This window comes from Capra hircus, chromosome 18, assembly GCF_001704415.2.
Source record: "Capra hircus breed San Clemente chromosome 18, ASM170441v1, whole genome shotgun sequence".
Classification (NCBI taxonomy): Eukaryota; Metazoa; Chordata; class Mammalia; order Artiodactyla; family Bovidae; genus Capra; species Capra hircus.
In genome coordinates this window covers 52,344,739-52,369,628 of record NC_030825.1, presented here as the reverse complement: position 1 = coordinate 52,369,628, position 24,890 = coordinate 52,344,739, and the positions used below count along the sequence as shown (strand labels likewise).

General features: G+C 50.6%; 1 protein-coding gene across 1 annotated transcript; it reads right to left on the bottom strand.

Moving 5' to 3' along the window:
- On the bottom strand, positions 6,626-23,080 carry LOC102180695 (carcinoembryonic antigen-related cell adhesion molecule 7). Its single transcript, XM_013971361.2, is given in 10 exon segments — positions 6,626-7,414; positions 7,660-7,701; positions 8,320-8,351; positions 8,671-8,699; positions 9,886-9,997; positions 19,008-19,246; positions 19,248-19,284; positions 20,162-20,440; positions 21,676-22,035; positions 22,927-23,080. Coding segments are annotated over 10 exon segments (1,260 nt in total). The 5' UTR covers positions 22,991-23,080; the 3' UTR covers positions 6,626-7,348.

Here is a 24,890-nt window from a genome sequence, read left to right as displayed (position 1 = left end):
CAAAGCCAGCAGTGGAACCTCTTGAAGCTCCCCAAGCTCTCCTTCCATCACCCCATCTCCTATGGCTCTGCCTCTCCTGCCTTAGAACATTATGAATGTACTGACTCAGCCCAATACATTTCCCACCATAATCTCCAAGTCACCCACCATATCTCCCATATACGCCACCATAATCTCCCAGTCACGTGATCTGAATTTCGTCTGTAGGTTTCCTTCATCATGGGGCACATTTCTCGGATTGTGGGCTTGAGGCTGTGGACATCTCTTAGGGTTCTGTGCTCGTTTGAGCACTCCTCTCAAGGCTGCGGTCATCATCTTCCCTCACTGTGATTTGCTCTGGGCAGCTTGGACTTTGTCATGCTGATGTGGGGTCAAGTCCTGCCATGACGTCCACAGCAATCTCACTGGCCCTGAGCCCTGGAGATCGAGGCCAGTCCACACTCCCTGAGTCTCTCCCCACCTCTCCTTTCCTGTGAAGTGAACGTTTCTCAGTCTGTCCAACTCTTTGCAACCCCATGGACTGTAACCCTCCAGGCACATCTGCCATGGGATTCTCGTGGCAAAATCTCGTGGCCATCACCTAGCCTGGAGGCCCCCCGAGCACAGCCTCCTGTTCCCTCATTCTCCAAATGATACACCCTTCCCCACAGAGCAAGGCTGAGCAGAACGCCTGGGCTACCCACCCAGCTCCTCCAGTCTGAGCCTCAAGCCTGGTGTTAGAGCTTTTGCCATCTCTCCATGCTTCCAACAGAGCAAGGGTCCTGCTGAAGAACAAGTGGGGCCTGAAGACCAGTCTCCAGGGTACAATCTGTCACCTGAGGGCTCATCTGTCTGCCTGTGAACCCCAGGAAATAGAAGGAACTAGGGCTCCCACAGAGACACCAAACTTCCTCTTTTCCATAAATGTACCATTGACAGGGGTAACTCTGACACCCAAACCCAGCACTATACTTCCCAAGGGCTCAGGTCGAACCCATCCATCATCCCTAACACTCATGCAAAAGGCTCGAGATACCCAGTATAATGGTCCCCTGGGTCCCAGGGGCCTGCCTTATCTTCCATGGGGACAGACTCTGCAGGAATCACCCGGGCTCAGGTGCACCACCTGTGGAACCATGGTGTTTAAATGGAGCAGCAGAGGGAGCTACTGAGGGTATCTCAGGGGTCCTGGCATCTGGCCTAACACAGAGGCACAGCCACAGGACTTCGTGAAGAGATGGATAGAAGGATGGGTAGGGGATAAAGGAGGGATGGGGTGTGGCAGAGAGATGGACGTATGGACACAGGTGCTGTCTCCTCACAGAATTTTCCCGTAAAGAGTGAGGATGTTGGAAACGAACATTTTCCTATACTCCCCATGCAAACGCAGTTTAGTGGATACAGTGGCATTGAGTGTGCACACAGGTTGACCAGCACTCCAGTTCTAAGAGGATGCCTAAGCTGGGAGCTCGGACATGGAAGGATTCACCTGCCCTGCTTCTGCTGAGTCCACTGGCCAGCTCCAGGCCTGAGGCAGGGAGCTGCGTGCCTGTGTGTCGAATGAATGAGCCCCTGGATCATACTCCACGGGGGCCGAGATTTGTGGTGAGGATGTTCACTGCAGAGCAGATGGTCAGTGTGAAAGGCGGGATGCTCGCTAGTGCCTGTTCCAGACTGAAAACAAATTTGCAGTGAAGTCACCCCAATGGCAGAGCATGTCCTCAGCCTGTGGAAAATTAGTGTTTCAATGGTGTTCTGAATGTTTGAGAAAGAGGGACATGAAAAGAAGACCTGACAACTTCGGGAATAACATTTAGTTCTGAACTACTCTTAGGAAATATTTTTATTTATTGATTTATTTCTGGATGCACTGGGTCTTCATTGTTTTCCACCAGTTTCCTCTAATGCGGTGAGCAGGGGCTACTCTTCGCTGCGATACGCTGCCTTCTCATCGCGGTGGCTTCTCTACTCCCGAGCGTGGGCTCTTGGCAAGCACACTTCAGTCGTTGCAGCTCGTGGGCTCTAGAGCACAGACTCTGCAGTTCTGATGCATGGCCTTAGTTGCTCAGAAGCATATGAAATCCTCCTGACCAAGGATGAAACCCATGTCTTGCGCTATGGCAAGTGGATACCTATCCACAGAGCCACCAGGGAAGTCCTCTAAACAATGCTTAACTTGTAGGTAGACACTGGATCATCATGGCCGCCCCACACATGAGGTTTCTGTATTTGAGTATGGGTAAATAAACAAGCGCTGTATGTCATCCTTATTGAATTTACAGACTCACACCACCTGCTCTGCGCTCACTAGCCCTGCAGACTCACAACCACCTGCTCTGTGCTCACTAGCCCTGCAGACTCACACCACCTGCTCTGTGCTCACTAGCCCTGCAGACTCACACCACCTGCTCTGCGCTCACTAGCCCTGCTGGTGTGGCTTGCGCAGCAGGACTCTTCCTGACTTTGTGGTTGTTCTAGTTGCTAAGTCAGGTGCAACTCTTCCGTGACCCCATGGACTGTAGCCCGCCAGGCTCCTCTATCCATGGGATTCCCAGGCAAGAACACTGGAGTGGGTTGCCATTTGTTCTCCAGGAGATCTTCCTGAGCCAGAAATCACACCTGGGTCTCCTGAATTGGCAGGAGGATCTTTACCACGGCGCCACCGGGGAAGCCCATGTTGCTGATGGTCACTGCTCAAACCCATGCAAGTTATGGCACCAAGTATGAACCCTAATGGAAGCTATGGAAGCTGGGTAATGTTCATGTATTCACGTGGGTTCATCAATGGATAAAATGCACACCTCGGGTGTGGAATGTTGAATATTAAGGGCAGTAGGTATCTACGAAAACCTCTTGTGTGAGGCGGCCATGATGATCCAGTGTCTACCTACAAGTTAAGCATTGTTTAGAGGACTTTCCTGGTGGCTAAGTGGATAGAAATCTGCCTGAAAAAGCATGGGACATGGGTTTCATCCCTGGTCAGGAGGATTTCACATGCTTCTGAGCAACTAAGGCCATGCATCAGAACTGCTGAGTCTGTGCTCTAGAGCCCACCAGCTGCAACGACTGAAGTGTGCTTGCCAAGCGCCCATGCTCTGGAGGAGACAAACCACCGCGAAGAGAAGCTGGTGCATCGCAGCGAACAGTAGCCCCTGCTCACTGCACTAGAGAAAACTGGTGGAAAACAATGAAGACCCAGTGCATCCAGAAATAAATAAATAAATAAAAATGTTGCCTAAGAGTAGTTCAGAATTAAATGTTGTTCCCGAGGTTGTCAGCACTTCTTTTCATGTCCCTCTTTCTCAAGAATCCAGAACACCATTGAAACACTAATTTTCCACAGGCTGAGGACATGCTCTGCCTTTGGGGTGACTTCACTGCAAATTTGTTTTCAGTCTGGAACAGGCACTAGCGAGCATCCCGCCTTTCACACTGACCATCTGCTCTGCAGTGAACATCCTCACCACAAATCTCGGCCCCCGTGGAGTATGATCCAGGGGCTCATTCATTCGACACACAGGTACGCAGCTCCCTGCCTCAGGCCTGGAGCTGGCCAGTGGACTCAGCAGAAGCAGGGCAGGTGAATCCTTCCATGTCCGAGCTCCCAGCTTAGGCATCCTCTTAGAACTGGAGTGCTGGTCAACCTGTGTGCACACTCAATGCCACTGTATCCACTAAACTGCGTTTGCATGGGGAGTATAGGAAAATGTTCATTACCAACATCCTCACCCTTTACGGGAAAATTCTGTGAGATTACAGCACCTGTGTCCATACGTCTATCTCTCTGCCCACACCCCATCCCTCCTTTATCCCCTACCCATCCTTTTATTCATCTCTTCACGAAGTCCTGTGGCTGGGCCTTTGTAGTTGACCAGATGCCAGGACCCCTGAGATACCCTCAGTAGCTCCCTCTGCTGCTCCATTTAAACACCATGGTTCCACAGGTGGTGCACCTGAGCCCGGGTGATTCCTGCAGAGTCTGTCCCCATGGAAGATAAGGCAGGCCCCTGGGACCCAGGGGACCATTATACTGGGTATCTCGAGCCTTTTGCATGAGTGTTAGGGATGATGGATGGGTTCGACCTGAGCCCTTGGGAAGTATAGTGCTGGGTTTGGCTGTCAGAGTTACCCCTGTCAATGGTACATTTATGGAGAACAGGAAATTTGGGGTGACTGTGATTTCTCTTCCCTCTGGTTCACAGGCAGATGGAGGAGCCCTCAGGTGATCGATTTACCCTGGAGACTGGTCTTCAGGCTCCACTTGTTCTTCAGCAGGACCCTTGCTCTGTTGGAAGCATGGAGAGATTGCAAAAACTCTCACACCAGGCTTGAGGCTCAGACTGGAGGAGCTGGGAGGGTAGCCCAGGCATTCTGCTCAGCCTTGCTCCGTGAGTGAGGGGGTATCATTTGGAGAATGAGGGAACAGGAGGCTGTTCTCAGGGGGCCTCCAGGCTAGGTGATGGCTGTCGCCAAGGTCAGGTACCGAGGGTCACGACTTAATCATGAAACGTTCCCTCCAAGTTGTAGACAAGCCAGTTACCTGACACTCAGCGGTGGGGAGATACTCTGAGAGGACAAAGTTAGTTCCCAGGCTCCTTGAGGACCCCGTCCGGGTGCAGGATCATTCACCCGGGAGTTATCATGGATGTAGCTATAGCTAATACACAGACAGGAGAAAGTGCTCCCGATTCATAAACTGGAGCAAGTAGGTTATCCCTGGACACATTCTAACATGTTCATCCCTGTCATAGAATAGAAATGGGCAGGATATCCAGCCGTCCCTTCCCATTGAGCCCTTCCTGCTGCAGCCCAGGGGCTGAGCACTGCAAAGACACTGTCCATGGTGCTGATGAACACAAGTCACCTGGAGACTTGGGAGCTGTGGTCTTTAAATCACATCTGCTTTCTTTTCATTCTGAAAAATTAGGCATTGCTAGAAAAGAAGAGGCTTCTGTGGTGGCTCAGACAGTAAAGTACCTTCCTGCAATCCGGGAGACCTGGGTTTGATGAGCCTACAGAGATGGCAGTGGCTACCCACTCCAGTATTCTTGCCTGGAGAATCCCATGGCAGATGTGCCTGGAGGGTTACAGTCCATGGGGTTGCAAAGAGTTGGACAGACTGAGAAACGTTCACTTCACAGGAAAGAAGACGTGGGGAGAGACTCAGGGAGTGTGGACTGGCCTCGATCTCCAGGGCTCAGGGCCAGTGAGATTGCTGTGGACGTCATGACAGGACTTGACCCCACATCAGCAAGACAAAGTCTCTGCTGCCCAGAGCAGATTGCAGTGAGGGAAGATGATGAAATCAGCCTTGAGAGGAGTGGTGGGCAGAGCACAGAACCCTAAGAGATGTCCACAACCTCCAGCCACAATCCAAGAAATGTGCCCCATGATGAAGGAAACCTACAGATGAAATCCAGATCATGTCACTGGGAGATTATGGTGGGGTATATGGGAGATATGGTGAGGTGACTTGGACATTACGGTCGGGAATGTTTGGGCTGAGTCCAATACATTCATGATGTTCCAAGGCAGGAGGGGCAGAGCCAGAGGAGATGGGGTGATGGAAGGAGAGCTTGGGGAGCTTTAAGATGCTCCACTGCTGGCTTTGAAGATGGAGGAAAGGGCCACAACCCAGGAAAGCAGGCAGCCTCACACAGCTTGGAAAGGCAAAGAAATGAACTGTCTGTAGAATCCAGAAAGAACAGGGTCATACTGACACCTTGATTTGTGCCACTAACATTGTGGTCACTTGTTACAGAACAATAAGGAACACCAAGAGGTGTCACCTTGTCTCATCCAAGACTGTGTGCAGGGGGATGAGGAGTCATGTAGACCTCAGTCATGACCGGAAGCTTTGCAGGCGGTCTCTCCTGCCTGCCGTCTCATCTCAGCACACACGGCACTGGCACTGGCAGAGCTCGCCTGTCTTCCGTGGGCTCTGCGCCCTGTGCACACGCCTGCTGCATGTGTGTGAGTGTGGCGCCTACCCCAGGGCCCTATGTGAGAACAGCACCTACCACAGGGGCCTCAGGGAGAGACGGAGAACCGCTAGCCCAGGTGTGTGGTGGGGGCTGCAGGTGAGATCCCGGTGGGAAGGCCCTCGGGACACACTGAGGAGGGGACAGGTGAGCCCTTTGACGTGGTAACCAGGTTGAGTTTTAGGTAGAGCCTGCAACTCTGACTTGAGGCTGACATGTGTGTCTGTGTGATGGGGGGAGACTCACAATTTACAATGGAGAGCAAAGTGGAAACCAGCAGGAAGTGGACAGAGGTCATGGGGAGTTCCCGGGAGGGCCTTGCTCAGAACATGGCTTCTGAGTCCCTTTTACTTTGCTGACTCTGATTGCTCCTCTGTCCCCTGAGAGGGAATGGTGTCCTCAGGGCCTAGGCCCTTAGGGAAACAATGGAAACCCATGGAGAAAGAAGGCATTCTGGATCCTAGATCTGGGGACAGACAAAAGTTCCTGTGCCATCGCTGACTCAGTGGACATTAGTTGAAGCAAACTCCCAGGGATAGTGAAGGACAGGGAAGCCTGGCGTGCTGCAGTCCACGGGGTCCCAAATACTCAGACACAACTTAGCAACTGAACAACAAAAATTCATTGGAGGCAGCACCAGTGGGGGCCAACAGGGCCTGGAGAGGAGGGCCAGATGGTTCAGGACACCAAGAGGCTGCAAAGGGGCCTCACCCATAATATGGTCTCACCCGCGCCTAGTCCTTCCTGACTCGGGTTCTAGGGGCTCTCAGATGGACCCATATTCTATTCTCCAGAGACCCCATGCCAGGTGAGCAGGCACTGGGAGGTGCTGGGACCCCAGGGCAGTGTGAGGACTGCCGATGCCCACGTGGCTGCGAAGGGTCTGGTGACCCTCCTTTCCTGTTAGCATGCCCCCTCCCTCCATTCTCACAATCTTCCCCTTCCTTTCCCCCAGGGAATAGATGGGGAGGTCAGGTAACTAGAGCTATTGCGTTCCCTGAGGAACCATGGCGATACCGAAGCAGAGATTCAGGTGAATTTCTTGCTGGACAGGACCCAAGGGCACTATATTTTGCAACCAGAAGGAAAGTGCTCTTTATTCAGATCTCTCCGGTGGTCTGCAGTGGGTCACAAGCCCAGAGCTGCCCTGTTGGGACCTCCTCCCATTGTGTGAATCGCAGCCTGAGTTCTGGTCCATCAGGGTTCAGGGCAGCCTGTCAGGGTGTCCAGGAATCCAGGAGGACCCTGAGCCTGGGCCCCGGTTCCCGAATAGCCTCAGGTCTCAGAGCTGGTTCTCTGCCTCAAGCTCTTCCTCTTGAACTCACTCAGGTCTTTGGTCTCAGGTAAGCTCTTTCCCACAGTCTGTTAAAGAGATGTGTCTGGAGGAACTAAGGTCCCACATCTGCTTTGTGGCTGATACGACAGTAAACGTCTGTGTCGGGGCGTAGTAATTCCTGCAAAAGAAAACCGATGCCTCCAAGCTCATGTAACCTTCTCAGATGGCTTCCCAGGGACTTCCCAGCCCCGGGTCACCCAGGGTCTGTTTGTATCAGAGGCTTTTGGTCCAGACCCACCTCACCTTCGTCCCCTTTCCATCTTTCCTGCTATTTCTTGGACCTTCAAACACAGCCAGCTGTGCAGGGGGCATTTCCTCTGCCCCTTGGGCTTATGGGACCAGACCCTGGATCCCCACACTCACCTGGTAGATGGGAGCTGGTGGCCTGGCATCAGGTCGGGAGGCCTGGGCATGGAGGAAGCAGGCATCAGAGGAGAGGGAAGGAGAGTCATTTCTCCCGATCAGCCATCTCCAAGCCTGCCGCCCCCACCCCAATCCTCTCTGGGCTCTGTTTCCCATCCTTGTTAGCCTGGCTCCCCTGACTGATGATCCAGTATCCACTCTCCTCCTGGTTCGACCCCAAGGTTCTCCTGAGGTCCAGTGAGGGGACCGGGGCAGCCTCTGGATAAGGTGGTGGGTGGTCCCGTCCCTGAAGTGGATCCAGCTCCCAGCTTGGTGGGACTAGCCATGTCCTAACTACTCTTACGAGCTTCCCTGGTGGCTCAGAAGACAAAGAATCTGCCTGCAATGCAGGAGACCCAGGCTCGATCCCTGGGTCAGGGAGATCCCCTTGAGAAGGCAATGGTAACCCATTCCAGAATTCTTGCCTGAAGAAATCCATGGACAGAGGAGCCTGGCGGTCTACAGTCCATGGGGTCACAAAGGCTGGACACGACTGAGCGACTTTCAACTACTCTCAAGTGAAAGGGGTCAGCACAGTGCATCAGGGTTGGACAGGCCCCCTGCCCTGAGCCTGTGAAGCGGGGACCCTGGGGAGAAGAGACAAGGAAGGAATGTACTTACCAGGGAGACAGAGCTGCCAGAGGGACCACGTCCTGGGAGGAGACAGGAGTTAGCAACGAGCATGTGAGGAAGCTTAGCCCATTCTCTCAGGAGAGGCTGAGAGAGTCCACCTTCTGTAGAACCATGGAAGAAAGAGCCCCACCAAGGGAGAGACACTGGTAATTTCAGACCCCAGTGAGGGCGAGGGAGCCTCCCAGGATTATAATTCACAGGACAAGCAGACTAGCCAGTCAGGGTCCCCTGTGCTGAAGCCCCAGAGAAAGGGCCAGTGACTCTGGGGGAAGCAGGCATGAACAGACAGGGCAGGGCCTTCCCGGGCGCCCCGCTGTGCTGGGCTGAACAGACACTCACCTGAGGTGGACGCTGGGGGCCACTTCCCTCTGTTGTGCAGGCAGCCGGGGTTAGGGAAGAAAAACATGCATATTTGTGAGGAGTGTAGATGGAGGTCAAGGCTTTGGCGTTAGAACATGGGACAGGAGGATCCCCACCTCCAAGCAGGGGCTGGACACCTCTTTTCTCCACCAAGGCCGCTTAGAGGGGAGGGCCCAGCAAGGAAGCTGAGCAAAGTCCTTAAGAAGCCGTATCTGGCTGAGTCCAGAGGGGGAGCACCATAGGCTAATAGAGTTCAGAAGAAAGTGGCCACTGAAGGGACCAGGGCTCTGGGAAAGGCATCCATCCACACAAGGCTTTGTCTCAGTGGACACATCATGTTTATGGAGAGAGCAGGGCCAGTGCGGGGGGAGGAAAGGGAAGCCAGCGACTCTGGGGTCTCACTGAGGGCAGTGTCGCTGCTGAGGGCCCCTGCCCTCACCCAGGAGCTGCTCAAATGTGACAGCGGCCTTGTCCTCTGTCTCCATCACCTGGACCTGAAGCATAAAGACATCCCACCACCTGCTGACCCGGCACGATGTTCTGTCTCATGATCCTGGCTGTTGTTAACGCATCTGCCAGCTGGGGGCATTTGACCCGACCTGGCCTATCCAGACTTCCACTCTCTAGCCAAGCGTGACCTTGTTCAGGATGCCCCTCAGATCCTGGCCCTGTGACTGCCCCTCATAGAGTAGCTGCATTTAAATATACAGGAAGAGATACCTTTTTCTGAGTACTTACTACCTGCCAGCCTACATATAGAGAACTAGGACATGCAGGGGTCTTAGTTGTGTTAACTGATAAATGAGGCTTCCCTGGTGGCTCAGAGGTAAAGAATCCACTTGCCAATGCAGGAGACGCGGGTTTGATCCCTAGGTCAGTAAGATTCCCTGGGGAAGCAAATGGCAACCCACTCCAGTATTCCTGCCTGGAAATTCCATGGACACAGGAGTCCATGGAGTGGCAAAAGAGATGGACACAACTTCGTGACTAAATAACAAAATAAATGAGGACGGTGTTAAGGAATCTCCCCCAGGTCAATACCAGGTGAGGCAGGAACTGAAGGATAAGAGAGAATATCCATGGGGAAGTGGGAAGGTCCTGGAGATCCAGGCCGGAAATTGGAGGAGGGGGTGTCCCTCCTCTAGGACTAGGGTCAACCTGGGGCAGGAGCAGCATCTGGGAATGCCGCTGTACCTGTGAAGGAAAATGAAACGCCCCAGGCCAGCCAGCGGCGTCAGCACAAGCAGGACCGCAACCATGATGCCAGTAATGGCCCCCACGCCGAGGCCTCGGCTGTTTTCTTGCCCTGAGAGCAGAAGAGGAAGAGAGAGGGGAAATGGGGTCCGAGTTCACTGGAGGGAACACCCAGAGGAGTCTGATGGGGGGGCCTGGTTAGGAGGAAGGAAATGCTCTGAGCCCCGTGTGGGTGCATGTTTTGTCATCACGGTGTCCTCCCAACTCTCCCACCGCACGTGGTTGCATCATTTTCCTCTTATTCAGATTTGAAGCCCTGGACTTGCTCTAACTCTCCATTCTCTCACGGTAGCCATTTCCATGTCCTGTTCATTTTCCTCTGAAGGACTCATTTCTTCTCACATTATGCCCCCGCCCTCTGATTTTTTCGTTTCGTCACTATTGTGGGTGGTGGAGGGCAGGTCCTCTCCAGTCCACTAACACTGACTGGTTAATCATACGAGCCAATGTTTCCAGCTCCTCCTGTGCGACTGGCACAGGGGGAAATCCTTCGCACCCAGCTCTTTCCGTCCGCATGAGGGAGGGGCTGTCATCCCCACTGTACACACAGATCTGAGACACACAGTAGTTCAGTAGATCATCGGAAGCCACAGAACTAGTAGCGGGTGCGACAAAATGCAAGCAAGTTGTTTGGCTTTACAGTCAAAAACCACCGTGTTGAAAACCAAAATATCACCAGTGAAAATGTTTCTTGCATGCTGACTCTGTGGAAGGACACGGGGAAGGATTTTATATCTCATCAACTTCCTGGTGAACAGCCTCTGAACAGCCTTAACATCCAGCTGTTCTTCTCCAGGTTTACAGATGAGGAAACTGAGGCACAAGATCCAGTGTGCTGCCCACAGTCAAACAACTCTCACAAATAGCAACCAAACTAGGACAAGATGAGCTAAGTTTTGAACAATTAATTGGACACATTGTTCTACAGGCTCTGAATGGAGACCACATCCTCATCATTTGCTTTCATTACACACCCACTTCCTGAGAAATCATGAGGGAAGGTGTAGAGGTGCTGAGGGTCACTTAGAGTGCCCAGCTGGGGAGCTGGGGTCTCCTCTGCAGACTCTGACGTGGGGAGACTCTACACTGTGGGGATCCTGCATCCTCTGTCCTGACACTGTTGACTGTGTGGGGCAGCATCGCCTTCTCAGGGAGCCGTAAACTCCGCTCATCAATTCACTGACCAGTGGATGCGTGTCCCCATGTCACCTGATCTGTTTGCCCCTGGCCTGGAATGCTCATGGGCTTTCTCAGAGGTAGGGACTGACTACCGAAGAGCATGACCTTCGCCTGTGGTTCCAGATCTCTTGGACGGATGCCTCTGTCCATGGAATTCTCCAGGTAGGAATACTGGGGTGAGTTGCCATTTCCTCCTCCAGGGGATCTTCCCAACCCAGGGACTGAACCTGCATCTCTTAGTCTCAGGGATAGGCACTGGCAGGCAGGTTCTTTGGTTCTTTACCACTAGCCCCACCTGTGAAGCCCCAGAGAGGGAAGAGGGGACATCAAACTTGAGGACAAGTCCAGTTCCTTGCCTGATCCCACCTGAGAGCTCCGTGGGATGAGCCTTCCTTCTCAGGGTCCACAACTAGCCTCCTCTCTGTTCTGCTTTTACACTCCTAATGTGCTTGTCTGAGACTGACTCAGCTAGCTATATAATCAAGGTCCATGTCTAAAGCACTGGAGTCCTCAGTGTGAGGGGATGGCTGTCTCCATACTGGGCAGGTCTAAGGAGAACCTGCTTCTCAAGAAAGATGTTTTCTTCCTTGTTGTTAAATTATTTAAACAGGGTTGAAGAAAATCTGGAGCTGAAGTATAACAAGTGAATACAGTAACTTGGAAGGGTGATTCCTCAGCACATTTTAGCAGGTAGAAGAAAGAACCCATGAACGTGTAGGGGAAAAAAACAAAAAAACAAAAAAAAAAGAAAGAAATTATTCAGACTGGGGATTAGAAAGGAAAAAAAAAATGAGGACTGGTGACTCCAGGCAAAGTATTATGCAGAACTCCATCAAGTGGACAAACATGTGCAGAATGGCAGTTTTTGAGGTAGAAGAGAGAGGATAGCACTGAAAAAAATGTTTAAAATTAATGGCTTAAAACTTTCCAAGCTAGATGGGAGATTACCTATCAAGGGTGGTTTAGGACTCCACGAAAGGATCTTTCACGATACAGATGTTGTGACACAATTTAGTCAAATTGCTGAAATACTGAGGGAAAGAGGAAATGATTAAAGCTGCAGGAGAGAAGTGGCTCATCACTTACAATGGATCTTCAACAAGGTGAAAAGCAAATTTCACATCAGAGACTGGGGGCCAGAAGATATTGGGATGACTGAATTAAGTCCTACATGGAAGATTTCAGCCAGGAAAGCAATGCACAGAAAAAGTCTTCTTCAATGAAGCTCAAATTAAGACTTCCGTGGATAAACAATAGTCAAGGGAGTTTATTCCTTGGAGACGTGCCTCATATGAAACGTAAAGGGGATCCTTTAAGATGACTGTTCAAACACTGGACAGTAACTCAAAGCCATAGGAATGTATAAAGAACAGTGGTCAGGAGAAGACCAAGGTGGGGGACGTGGAGTACGTCTCTCTGCACAGATGCATCAGGAACTCACCTTCAGAGACAGGAGTGCATGCACAACACCAGCTGAGAGTGGAGAGGAGGACCTGACCAGCGGAGAAGAATATACAGATCTACGCAGAACACGGACGCGGACAGCGAAACAGCTGATCGCTGGCAGCTCCAACCAAAAGACACACTGGCTGAATGGATGCAAACACAAGACCCATATATACGCGGTCCCAGAAACCCACTTCAGACCTAAAGACACAGGCAGACTGAAAGGGAGAGGATGGAAAAATACATTCCAGTGAGAGCTTTACTTCCTTTCCCATCTGGATTCCTTTTATTTCTTTCTCTTCTGTGACTGCTGTAGCTAGGACTTCCAGATCGATGCTGAATAATAGTGGTGGAAGTGGACACCCTTGTCTTGTTTCTGATCTTAGGGGGAATGCTTTCAGTTTTTCACCATTGAGAATAATGTTTGCTGTAGGCTTCTCATATGTGGCCTTTACTATGTTGAGGTAGGTTCCTTCTATGCCCATTTTCTGAAGAGTTGTCATCATAAATGGGTGCTGAATTTTGTCAAAGGCTTCTTCTGCATCTATTGAGATGATCACATGGTTTTTATCTTTCAATTTATTACTATGATATATCACATTGACTGCTTAGCATATATTGAAGAATCCTTGCATCACTGGAATAAACCCAACCTGATCATGGCTTACAAACTTCTTGATGTGTTGCTGAATTCTGTTTGCTAAAATTCTGTTGAGGATTTCTGCGTCTCTGCCCATCAGTGATATTGGCCATAGTGTTCTTTTTTAGTGTTGTCTTTGTGTGGTTTTGGTATCGGAGTAATGGTAGCCTCATAGAATGAAATTGGAGGTGTTCCTTCCTCTGCAATTTTTTGAAAGAGGTTTAGAAGGATAGGCATTCGCTCTTCTCTAAATGTTTGATAGAATGTTCTTGTGAAGCCATTTGGTCCTGGACTTTTCTTTTTTGGGAGATTTTCACAGCTGCAATTTCAGTGCTTGTAATGGGGTTGTTTGTGATTTCTATTTCTTCCTGGTTGAGTCAGGAAGACTGAACCAGTCTTCCTGGTTCAGTCCAAGACTGAACTTTTCTAAGAATCTGTCCATTTCTTCCAGGTTAGCCATTTTATTGCCATATAGTTTTCATAATAGTCTCTTATAATCCAAAACCAGTTCTCAGAGGGAAGTTGATAGCAATACAATCCTACCTCACGAAACAAGAAACATTGAATAGACTACCTCACATTACACCTAAAACAACTGGAAAAATAAGAACAAACAACCCCCAAAATTAGTAGAAGGAAATAAATCATCAAGATCCGAGCAGAAATAAATGAAAAAGAAATGAAAGAAACAATAGTAAAGAGCAATAAAACTAAAAGGTCGTTCTTTGAGAAAATAAAATTGACAGACTTTTAGCCAGACTGATCAAGGGAAAAACAGAAGAACCAAATCAACAAAATTAGAAATGAAAAAGGAGAGGTTAAAACAGACAATACAGATGGAAAAAGAAGTAAAGCTCTCACTGTTTGCAGATGACAGGATAATGTACATAGCAAACCCTAAAGACACTATCAGTAAATTACTAGAGTTAATCAGTGAATTTAGCAAAGTTGCAAATAAAAAATCAATACACAGAAACCACTTGCATTTCTATAAACTAACATTGAAAACTCAGAAAGAGAAATTAAGGAATCAATCCCATTCATCATTCCAACAAAAAGAATTAAATATCTAGGAATAAACTTACCTCAGGAGACAAAAGAACTGTACCCAGAAAAGTATAAGACACTAATGAAGGAAATCAAAGACGACAAAAACAGGTGGAGAGATACTCCATGTTCCTGGGTAGGAAGAACCAATACTGTGAAAATGATGATACTACCAAATGCAATCTACAGATTCCATGTGATCCCTATCAAACTACCAATGACATTTTCCACAGAACTAGAACAAAAAAATTTCACAATTCATATGGAAACACAAAAGACCCCAAATAGCCAAAGCAGTCTTGAGAAAGAAGAATGGAGCAGGAGGAATCAACCTTCCTGACTTCAGATTATACTACAAAGCTACAGTCATCAAGACAGTATGGTACTGGCACACAAAAAGACATGATTTTTTGTGTGCCAGTACCATACATAGAAAGAAACATAGGCCAATGAAACAAGACAGAAAGCCCCCAAATAAACACAGGCAACTATGGGTACCCTGTTTTGTTTTGTTTTGTTTTTTCAAAAAGAAGGAAAAAATATAGAATGGGGCAAAGACAGCCTCTTCAATAAACGGTGATGAGAAAACTGGACAGCTACAGGTAAAAGAATGAAATAGGAACAATTCCCAACACCACACACAAACTCAAAATGGTTTAGAGACCTTAATATAAGACCAGAAACTATAATTTTCTTAGAGGAAAATATAGGCAGAACACTCGATGACATAAACCAAAGCAAGATCCTCTATGACCCACCTCCTAGAGTCATGGAAATAAAAACAAAAGCAAAAAAGTGGGACCTGATTAAACTTAAAAGCTTTTACACAGCAAAGAAAAATACCAGTTCAGTTCAGTTCAGTTGCTCAGTCATGTCCGACTCTCTGCAACCCCATGAATCGCAGCACGCCAGGCCTCTCTGTCCATCACCAACTCCCGGAGTTCACTTAGACTCACGTCCATCGAGTCCGTGATGCCATCCAGCCATCTCATCCTCTGTCGTCCCCTTCTCCTCCTGACCCCAATCCCTCCCAGCATCAGGGTCTTTTCCAATGAATCATCTCTTCGCATGAGGTAGCCAAAGTACTGGAGTTTCAGCTTTAGCATCATTCCTTCCAAAGAAATCCCAGGACTGATCTCCTTCAGAATGGACTGGTTGGATCTCCTTGCAGTCCAAGGGAGTCTCAAGAGTCTTCTCCAACACCACAGTTCAAAAGCATCAATTCTTCGGCGCTCAGCCTTCTTCACAGTCCAACTCTCACATCCATACATGACCAAGGAAAAACCATAGCCTTGACTAGACAGACCTTTGATGGCAAGGTGAAAATACAGCTGTCAGAATGGCAGAAAATAATAGCAAATTAAATAACTGACAAAGGGTTAATCTCCAAAATATACAAGCAGCTCATACAACTCAATACCAGAAAAAAAAAAAAAACACCCAACCCAATCAAAAAGTGGGAAAATGACCTAAACAGACACTTCTCCAAAGAAGACATGAGTCAGTCAGTTCAGTTGCTCAGTCGTGTCCGACTCTTTGCGACCTCATGAATCACAGCACGCGAGGCCTCCCTGTCCATCACGAACTCCTAGAGTTCACTCAAACTCACGCCCATCGAGTCAGTGTTGCCATCCAACCATCTCATCCTCTGTTGTCCCCTTTTCCTCCTGACCCCAATCCCTCCCAGCATCAGAGTCTTTTCCAATGAGTCAACTCTTCTCATGAGGTGGCCACAGTAGCATCATTCCTTCCAAAGAAATCCCAGGACTGATCTCCTTCAGAATGGACTGGTTGGATCTCCTTGCAGTCCAAGGGACTCTCAAGAGTCTTCTCCAGCACCATAGTTCAAAAGCATCAATTCTTCGGTGCTCAGCTTTCTTCACAGTCCAACTCTCACATCCATACATGACCACTGGAAAAACCATAGCCTTGACTAGACAGACCTTAGTCAGCAAAGTAATGTCCCTGCTTTTGAATATGCTATCTAGGTTGCATAGAGATGGCTAACAAACATATGAAAAGAAGCTCAACATGGCTCATTCTTAGAGAAATGCAAATCAAAACTACAATGAGACATCACTTCACACCAGTCAGAATGGCCATCATCAAAAAGTCGACAAACAATAACTGTTGGAGACGGTGTGAGAAAAGGGAATGCTCTTGTACTGTTGGTGGGAATGTAAATTGATACAGCCACTGTGGAAGACAGAATGGAGACTCCTTAAAACACTAGGAATAAAACCACCATGTGACCCAGCAATCCCACTGCTGGGCACATATCCCGAGAAACCAACACTGAAAAAGACACCTGTAACCCATTGTTCATTGCAGCACTATTTACAAGAGCTGGAACATGGAAGCAACCTAGATGTCCATTGACAGATGAATGGATAAAGAAATTGTGGTGCACAGACACAATGGAATATGCTCAGCCACAAAAAGGAACGCCTTTGAGTCAGTTCTAATGAGGTGGATGAACCTAGAACCTATTATACAGAGGGAAGTCAGTCAGAAAAAGAAAGATAAATACCGTATTCTAACGCATATATACGGAATCTAGAAAAATGGTCCTGAAGAATTTACTTACAGGGCAGCAATGGAGAAACAGACATAGAGAACAAACTTATGGACACGGGGAGAGAGGAGGAGAGGGTGAGATGTGTGGAAAGAGTAACATGGAAACTGACATTACCATATGCAAAACAGATAGCCAACGGGAAATTGCTGTATGGCTCAGGAAACTCAGACAGCCGCTGTGTATCAGATTAGAGGGGATGGGGAGGGAGGTTCCAAAGGGAGGGGTAAATGTACGCCTATGGCTGATTCATGTTGAGGTTTGACGGAAACAACAGAATTCTGTAAAGCGATTATCCTCCAATAAAAAACTAATTAAAGAAAAAAGGACAGTGCTAAGAGTGATCCAAGGTAGCTAGCTCATTTAAGCCAATATTTTTGTCTTTCTTGCAATCACTTGGTTTTCTTTCTCATTTCAAAGGTATTTCTTGGAACAATATTTATAAATCTATATAATGGACACACATTGTATAAGGGTGGCTGAAATTTATGACAATACGTGTATAAAATCGGGGGGATGGAGATGTATAGGAGCACCTCGTCTGTTTTATACATCATAGAATCTGGTTGATATTTCAACTAGATAGATACATGTTTAAGATATTAATTGTCATCTTTAAGTTAGCCCCTAAGAAAAGAACTGAAATGTATGTGGAAAGGGAAAGATAGAATCAAAATGACACCTAAGAAAGGAAATCACTTAACTACCAAAGAGGAAGAAATAGAGGAATTCATAGGACAAATACCAAGTAGTGAGATGGCAGAAGCTCTTTCCTATCAGGAAGTATCTGACTCATATATAGCCTCAACCTTGAAATTAAAGGCACAGAATCACAGAATGGATTAAAATTATGACCCATCTCTAACTCTCTTCAAGGGACTCACTTTAGATACAAAGACATAGGTTGAAGTAAGGTTGGAAAAAGATATTCTATGCAAATAGTAATAAAAAGAGAATTGTGGTGGCTGTATGAGTGTCTGATACAATAATCTCTAAATCAAAAAAGCCTACAAGAGATAAAGTAAGACGTTACATATCAAGAAAAGTTTCACTCACCAAGGAAATCGAACAATTATAAGCCCCATGCACCTAACACCACCAGATTTGTGAATCAAAATGGACAGCATCGAGGGGAGAAACAGCTCGGTCACAACGGTGACACGACAACACCCAGCTTTCAATGATGGACGCGGCAGTCAGAGGGAATTTCAGTGAGAAACTGGAGGCCGTGAGAGCACTGCAAACCAGAGACCTAACCGGCCAACAGACAACACACAGACGTAGGCGTTTATGTTGCACAAATTAACAGTCCTCAAGGCCCCATCTCTCCACACATGACCACCGCCCATCCTGGGGGGAAATGGTGTCACTTGCACTGTAGAGACGATAGCGCAAATAAGAAAGACAGGTGGAGGGACGTGGAGTCGAGTGTGCTGGCAAGCCTGCAGTCACAGCAGTGCCAGCTAGCATACGGACACTTCCTGCCTGAACACTGCTGCTGTGATCCCACCTTCACTGGGGCGCGTATTCACAAAGCTCTATAAAGTGCATACCACACACCACGGGACACATAAGATAAAGGAGATTTAGCCTTTGTGACTCACCGGGGCTTCCCAGGAGGCACTAGTGGTAAACATCCCACCTGCTAATCAGGAGACATAGGACACAGGGACCCAGTCCCGGGTGGGGAAGATCCCCTGGAGGAGGTCACAGCAACCTCTGCAGTGGAAGGTGGAGTCTTCACCGCTGGGCTGCCCAGGAAATCCCAGGGACTGATTTTAGCACTGCTTCCAGTGGTCTTGGCAACGAGGCTTCACAGCAGAGGGCCAGGAGAACTCAGGGGGTGAGGAGGGGAGAGACAGCACACGTTCCAATTGCTTGAAGTGGAGGAAATGAGATGATAGGCTAATTGTTGGTGGAATTAATAAAGGAAGGTTGTCCAGGTTAGAATGGGCTTCCCTGGTGGCCTATACGGGAGGAGCGCCTGCAGTGCAGCAGACTCGGGTTCCATCCTTGGGTCGGGACGATCCCCTGGAGTAGCGAATGGCACCCACTCCAGGGCTCTTGCCTGGGAAATCCCATGGACAGAGTAGCCTAGTGAGCCCAAGTGTGTGGTGTCACAAAGAGTCGGACACCACTGAACGACTAAGACAGGAGGCGATGATGGTCACTCACAGGTCACATGCAGCCTGAGGGGGTCGCTTCTGCTGGAGTTGCCCCTGTTGAAGGCCTCACACTGATAATCCCCGGCGTCCTCTCTGCTGACGGGGTCTATGGTGAGGGTGCTCTTGTCTGAGGACAGTGTCATCCTCTCTGCGAGGAGGAGACTCTGGCCTTTGAAGAACCAGCGTATGGAGACCCCAGTCTCATCTGCGAGGCAGGTCAGGACCACGGGGCCTTTGTGTTCTGTGATTGGTGTTGCTGGCTTGGAGGGAGGGCCGTGCCACTGGGGCTGTGTAGAGAGAGAGGGGTGACTGCTGAGAGTGGGTCGGGGGCCTGGGCCTTGCTCCCTCCGCAGTCTCGGGGCCCAGTGACCTCTGTAAAGGCGACTGTGAGGAAGGCCCTGGGTCTTTGTTCAGGTGACAACTGGAAAGAGACGAACACACATCTCCTCTGACTCCCAGATCATGCCAGGGGGACCCTTGCCTGGTCGCTGGGACAACACTCTAGTACTGGACAGCTCTGAGCTATCAGCCCTGGGAACCTTGGTTTCCTGACTGTGGTGCTATCCAGGCCAGACAGGGAGTGCAGGACCTGAGAGTACATGTTGTGATTGGGGATAGAGAGCCTGGGCACATTGCCGGGGCCTCACACTGACAAGCCAGGAGCGCTGTGTGGCTGGGTGAGAGGCTGTGTGGCAGGAGAGCTTGAGGTACCCTCTGGATGGTCAGCGGAGTCTGAGGGGAAGTGGTGGGGTGTCCGGACCATTTGGAGCAAAGAGCAGAAAGCCACGCGTGGTGCAATCAGAGGGAAGGAAAGTTCCTGGTCTGTACTGGGGCCCCAGGGTCCTTCTGGGCTGTTCACACGCTTGTCTGAAAAACTTGCAATCATTACCATCATGCTCACTCACTGTGAGTCTGACGTTAATTTGTTTCTCCCATCATATTCTGGTGATCCTCAGCCACCAACACAGAGCAGCCCATCCCCTCCCTGGCTTCATTCAAGGTGGACCTGCCTGGACTTGCCTGGGACAGGAAGTCATGGCCAGTCTGGGTGTCCAGGGGTGATGGCCCATGTACTCGGACCTGAGAGGGATGGGTGTGGATTGGCCTCTGGCAACGTGCATTTGGGTGGGCAGCTCAGGTCACCTAGGAACAGAGGTTACTCACAGAGGACATCCAGGGTGAATGGGTCACTGCGGCTGACACTCACTGGGTTCCGGGCTTCACACACATAGGGTCCTGTGTCATTCCTTGTCACGGTGACTACTGTGAGAGTCCTCTTGTCCTTGGACAGTTCCAGCCTGGTGCTCTTGGGGAGGCTCTGACTGTTGATCCACCACATGTAGGAGGTGTTCTGGGTCTCAGATCCACATGTTAACACCACAGTGTCCTCATGCTCCCTGGGGTTGGAGTTGTTGCTGGTGATGACGGGTGTGGGTAGCACCGCTGTGCAGATAACAGAGAGAACATTGCCCTGAGCCTCCCTGGTGGCTCAGACAGTAAAGAATCAGCCTGCCAGTGCAGGAGCCCTGGGCTCAATCCCTGGGTTGGGAAGATCCCCTGCAGATGGGAATTGCTACCCAGTCAGCATTCTTGCCTGGAGAATTCCAAGGACAGCGGAACTTGCTGGGCTATAGCACATGGGGTAGCAAAGAGTGGGACGTGATTGAGCGACTAACACTTTCCCTTTCTTTATACCTTAGCCTCCTCTAGAAACACCTTTAACAAAACTGGCATCCTTCACCTCTCAGCCAGACAGAGTCTTTAAAGATAAGGCATGCTTGTGTATGGCAAGATGAATCCATGGGGACCTGAGCTGAGAGTGTGAGGCCACCTGCTCTATGTCTGGGAGAAACACAGGCTTCCTCGGGGGTCGACTGTGCAGCAGCGTTTAGTGGTGGACAGACCTGGGTGGGATTCAGAGACCACCTGGCGTCTCTCCTGGTTTTCATCAACCAGCCTCGGGAGAGAGCTCCCTGGGTGGCACCCTGGGGTCGAGGAGCTGCCAGGAGAGTTTTCCTTCCTCTGTTCCTCTCTGGGGGTGCTGAGACTTCTCTGGCGTCTCCAAGTCCCCCAGGGCATTTGCTTGATTCCTGGGGACCTTGTACCTGTGTGCTCTCCATGCCAAGTCTCAGGAGTAGGACCAGGCTGTGCCCCTGAGCGAACGTGGCTCTCAGGGCTGAACCCTGGCTGGTGACCAGCTTAGAAGCCTAGGGATTTGTCACAGGCTTCCCAGTGTCACTGGAGGCAGGAGCCCTGGGACAGGGTGTGGGAGGGGCTTCCTGGGGCTGAGCTTCTCTGTGAGGATCCCTGGGGCCCTCAGGCCAGGGTCTTCCCTGAGTCCTGCAGGGTCTTCCTCAGGGTCCTGGTCACAGAGAGGGGCCAGGGGGCTGGACTGAGAGTGCTGTCCCTCTGCTGAGTCCCTCCATCAGCCCGTCCTTCTCTCTGCACACTGTCTGCAGGGCCTGGCTTCCTGGAAGCATTTCTGACCCTTTGGACTTTGTCTCCACAGTGTGTGTCCTGCACTGAATGTTCAAACCCCGACCCGGGACATAGTGCAGAGGGGGATGGGGGCAACTTCCGGGGCTGTCAGTCCTTCGAGTGTGAACAGAATTCAACTGCAACCCTCCACCCCCGCCCCCGCCTGCCAAACACCTCGAGGTCAGAGAGGAAGCACTCACGGTGCACATGGAGGCGTCCAGTTTGTATTTCTGTCTGTAAATTATTCTTTGTAACGAGCAGGGTGTAGGGTCCTGTTTCTCTCTGGGTGACGTTCTGGATCAGCAGGGTTCCGTTGGCGTAAAGTGTCTCCCGTCCGCTGTACTCAGGCCCATTGGTAGTTGCATTAGTATCTACCCTATACGATGCAATTAGCTGGACGTTGTCTACCCTTTCTCCTCTGTGCCAGGCATAGCCTAGAGTATTCTTTGTCACGTTGTGGCCAAGTAGAAGAACATCCAACCCTTCTGCAGCAAGGGGGGGCACCATTTCAATAGTGAGCTGGGCAGTGGTGGGCGGGGTCCAGAAAGTTAACAGTGAGACTGGGAGGGAAAGAGAAATCGGTTACTATTGTGACCTGCGTGGGGGATGGGAAAATGGTGCCCTGGGTCCTGAGCTGGTCTCTTCATCCCTCAGCCTTAGTGTGGGTGTGTGTGTGTGTATGTTTGTGTGTGTGTGGTTCAAGGTCAGCAGCCTGACCCCCGTCACATCTGCCCCTTCTGGGCTGTTTTTCCCTCTGCTCCCCTCGCTGTCCGTGGCTCACTCCCTCGCTGCCCTCACACGCCTGCTCACATTCAGGGCCTCTTGGGAGATGACCCCACAACAACCAGCTGCTGTAAAGACCCTCCGTGCTCACTGCTGACCCTTCCCCGCTCTGCTTCCCGCGTGACGCCTGGAGCATCTGCCAGCACTCTCTCCATCTCTCTGCTTGTCTGTCTTCCTCCCCACAGAGCGCGGATTCCGTGAGGGCAGGGGCTTGTCTGATCCTGCTTGAAACACTGGGCCTGGACCAGGCTCCAGACATTAGTACCTGGGGATGAAGGAAGGAGAGTTCCCAGGAATTCCACAGCCTGCTTCTTATTTGTCAGTGTCTAAGGGTGCCGGGTAAGGACAGTGTTTACTGTCCTGGTTCTGTCTTTTTCTGTAGTGACACCCAGATAGAAATAATTATTATCATCATCAGTCTTCAACAGTTACTGCCCAGTGAAGAATTACACATAAAACCTACAGCAGTTGAGTCCTCCCGCCCCTCCCCAGCTCTAGCTCATGCAGACTCTCTGTGGCTGAGCCCCCTCTCCCCTGGTCCTCTGTCCTCTGCCCTCAGGTCTGAACAGAAGCCCCCTGTCCCCTCTCAGAGCCCCGTCTCCCCCAGGGACCAGCCAGGCTCTCGTTCTCCAGTCTCCGCCCCCTCCCTGAAAACTGTCCCCTCTCACCTGCCAGCAGGAGCCTGCTCCAGGGGACATGCCGCCTGCTTGCAGGGCCTGACGGGGGCTCCATGGTGCCTGCGGTCTGCTGTGTCCCTCTCTCCGTGAGAAGTTCCTCTCCAGAAACGCTCACAAGCCCTGCGTCCTTGTGTGAGCTCTGCTGTCCTTCCCGCTCTGTGCTCTGCGCTGGGCCTGCCAGGGAGCAGAACTTCTCTGGGTCACGTGGCCCGGGGGCGGGATCTCTGCCCAGGCCCCGCCCTCTGCCTCCCCTCTCCTCCTTCCCTCCCTAGTGGCCCCCCTCCCCCTTCCCCCTCTGTCTGTATTTCTGTTCCCTGAACTCTGCTGAGTCCTCTGCCTTCTAGAGCAGGGATTCTCCACCTACACACACACACACACACACACACACACACACCCCTACACACAACACCCCTACTCACACATACCTACACACACAGCTACACACAGACACCTAGATATACACACATCTATACACACACACATATGCACACACACACACCCTTGACTGGAAAAGCACAACCTTGGAGTGTCCGGGTCCGGGGTCCCCACTGCTCTGGATCAGATGCACACTCAGCCTCCCCGACAGCCCTCCTTCATCCCCTCTGGCTTTTCCCTTCAGAGGAGGAGCCTGGGGGTGGGAGGTGCATCAGGAATGCTTGTCACAGGGACTTCCTCCCCACGGTGTGCGGGAATCACCTGTGGAGCTTCTTGAAGACTGTGAACCGCCAGGTGACACCTTAGAAATGCTGTTTCAGCAGCTGCCAGGTCACACGCTTGCCTAGCCTGGCTGAGACCCCAGAGCAGCGGTTAGGCCGCCCCACCCACCCCAGTTTTGGCCTCTGCTGTGCTTTGGTCTGGAGTCTCTCAGCACAATCACAGATCCAGGGGTTTCCAAATTTTGGTGGTAATTGTTCCTGTGACACAGAAACCCAGCTGGATGCCCAGGGTCTTCCTGTTGTTCTCAAATATCTGAGAAGATTGCAGATATTTGACCCACCTGAAGGTCACACTGACTCTGGAGGAGAGAAAGGGGTCACGTGAGTGATGACTGGAGAGGGGACCTGGTCTCTACCTTAGCCTGTCACCAGCCTGGCGTCTGTTTTCAGGGACTGCTGCTGTTGCTGCTGCTAAGACACTTCACTCGTGTGTGACTCTGTACGACCCCATAGACAGCAGCCCAGCAGGATCCTCCCTCCCTGGGACTCTCCAGGCAAGAGTACTGGAGTGTGTTGCTATTTCCTTCTCCAATGCATGCATGCATGCTAATTCTCCCACTCTGTGCGACCCTATGGGCAGCAGTCCACCAGGCTCCTCCATCCACAGGATTCTCCAGGCAAGAATACTGAAGTGGGTTGCCATTGCCTTCTCCAGGAACAGAGACCCAGAACCGGGTGTCAGGAGGAGCTGCAGTTGGCAGGTGAGAAGGGAAAGGTTTCCTGTGTGTCCTGGGAAGAGAGGAACCTGGTGCTGAGGGTGGGCTGACTCTGGGCTCCCTGGTCCTCGGGTCAAGTTCTAGGAGACTCTCCCTCTCTGTGTCTGTTGCCTGAGCCTTGGTTCAGAAACTGTACAGGTCTTCCTTGCCATTCCAGGGCCTCCTCTGTCAACCTGGCTGATCTTTGTGAGGTCGCTGTGATCTTTCCCATGGGTGGCTGCAGGCAGGGATGGGAGCTGGCTTGGGTGCCCATAGGCCCCTAGAAGGTTGGCAGGGTAGTGTGGGCACCCAGGAGGGGCTCTGAGGGTCTGTTAGAGAAGGGGTCCCCTGGGACCTAACACCTAATGATCTGAGGTGAAGCTGATGTAATAATAACAGATATAAGTGCACAATAATTGTAACGCAGTTGCATTATCCCAAAATCATCTCCACCAGTCCGCAATTGTCTTCCATGAGAACGGTCCCTGGTTCCCTTAAGGTTGGAGACCGCTATTTAGAAGGAGGGATGGAAATCAGGCTCCTA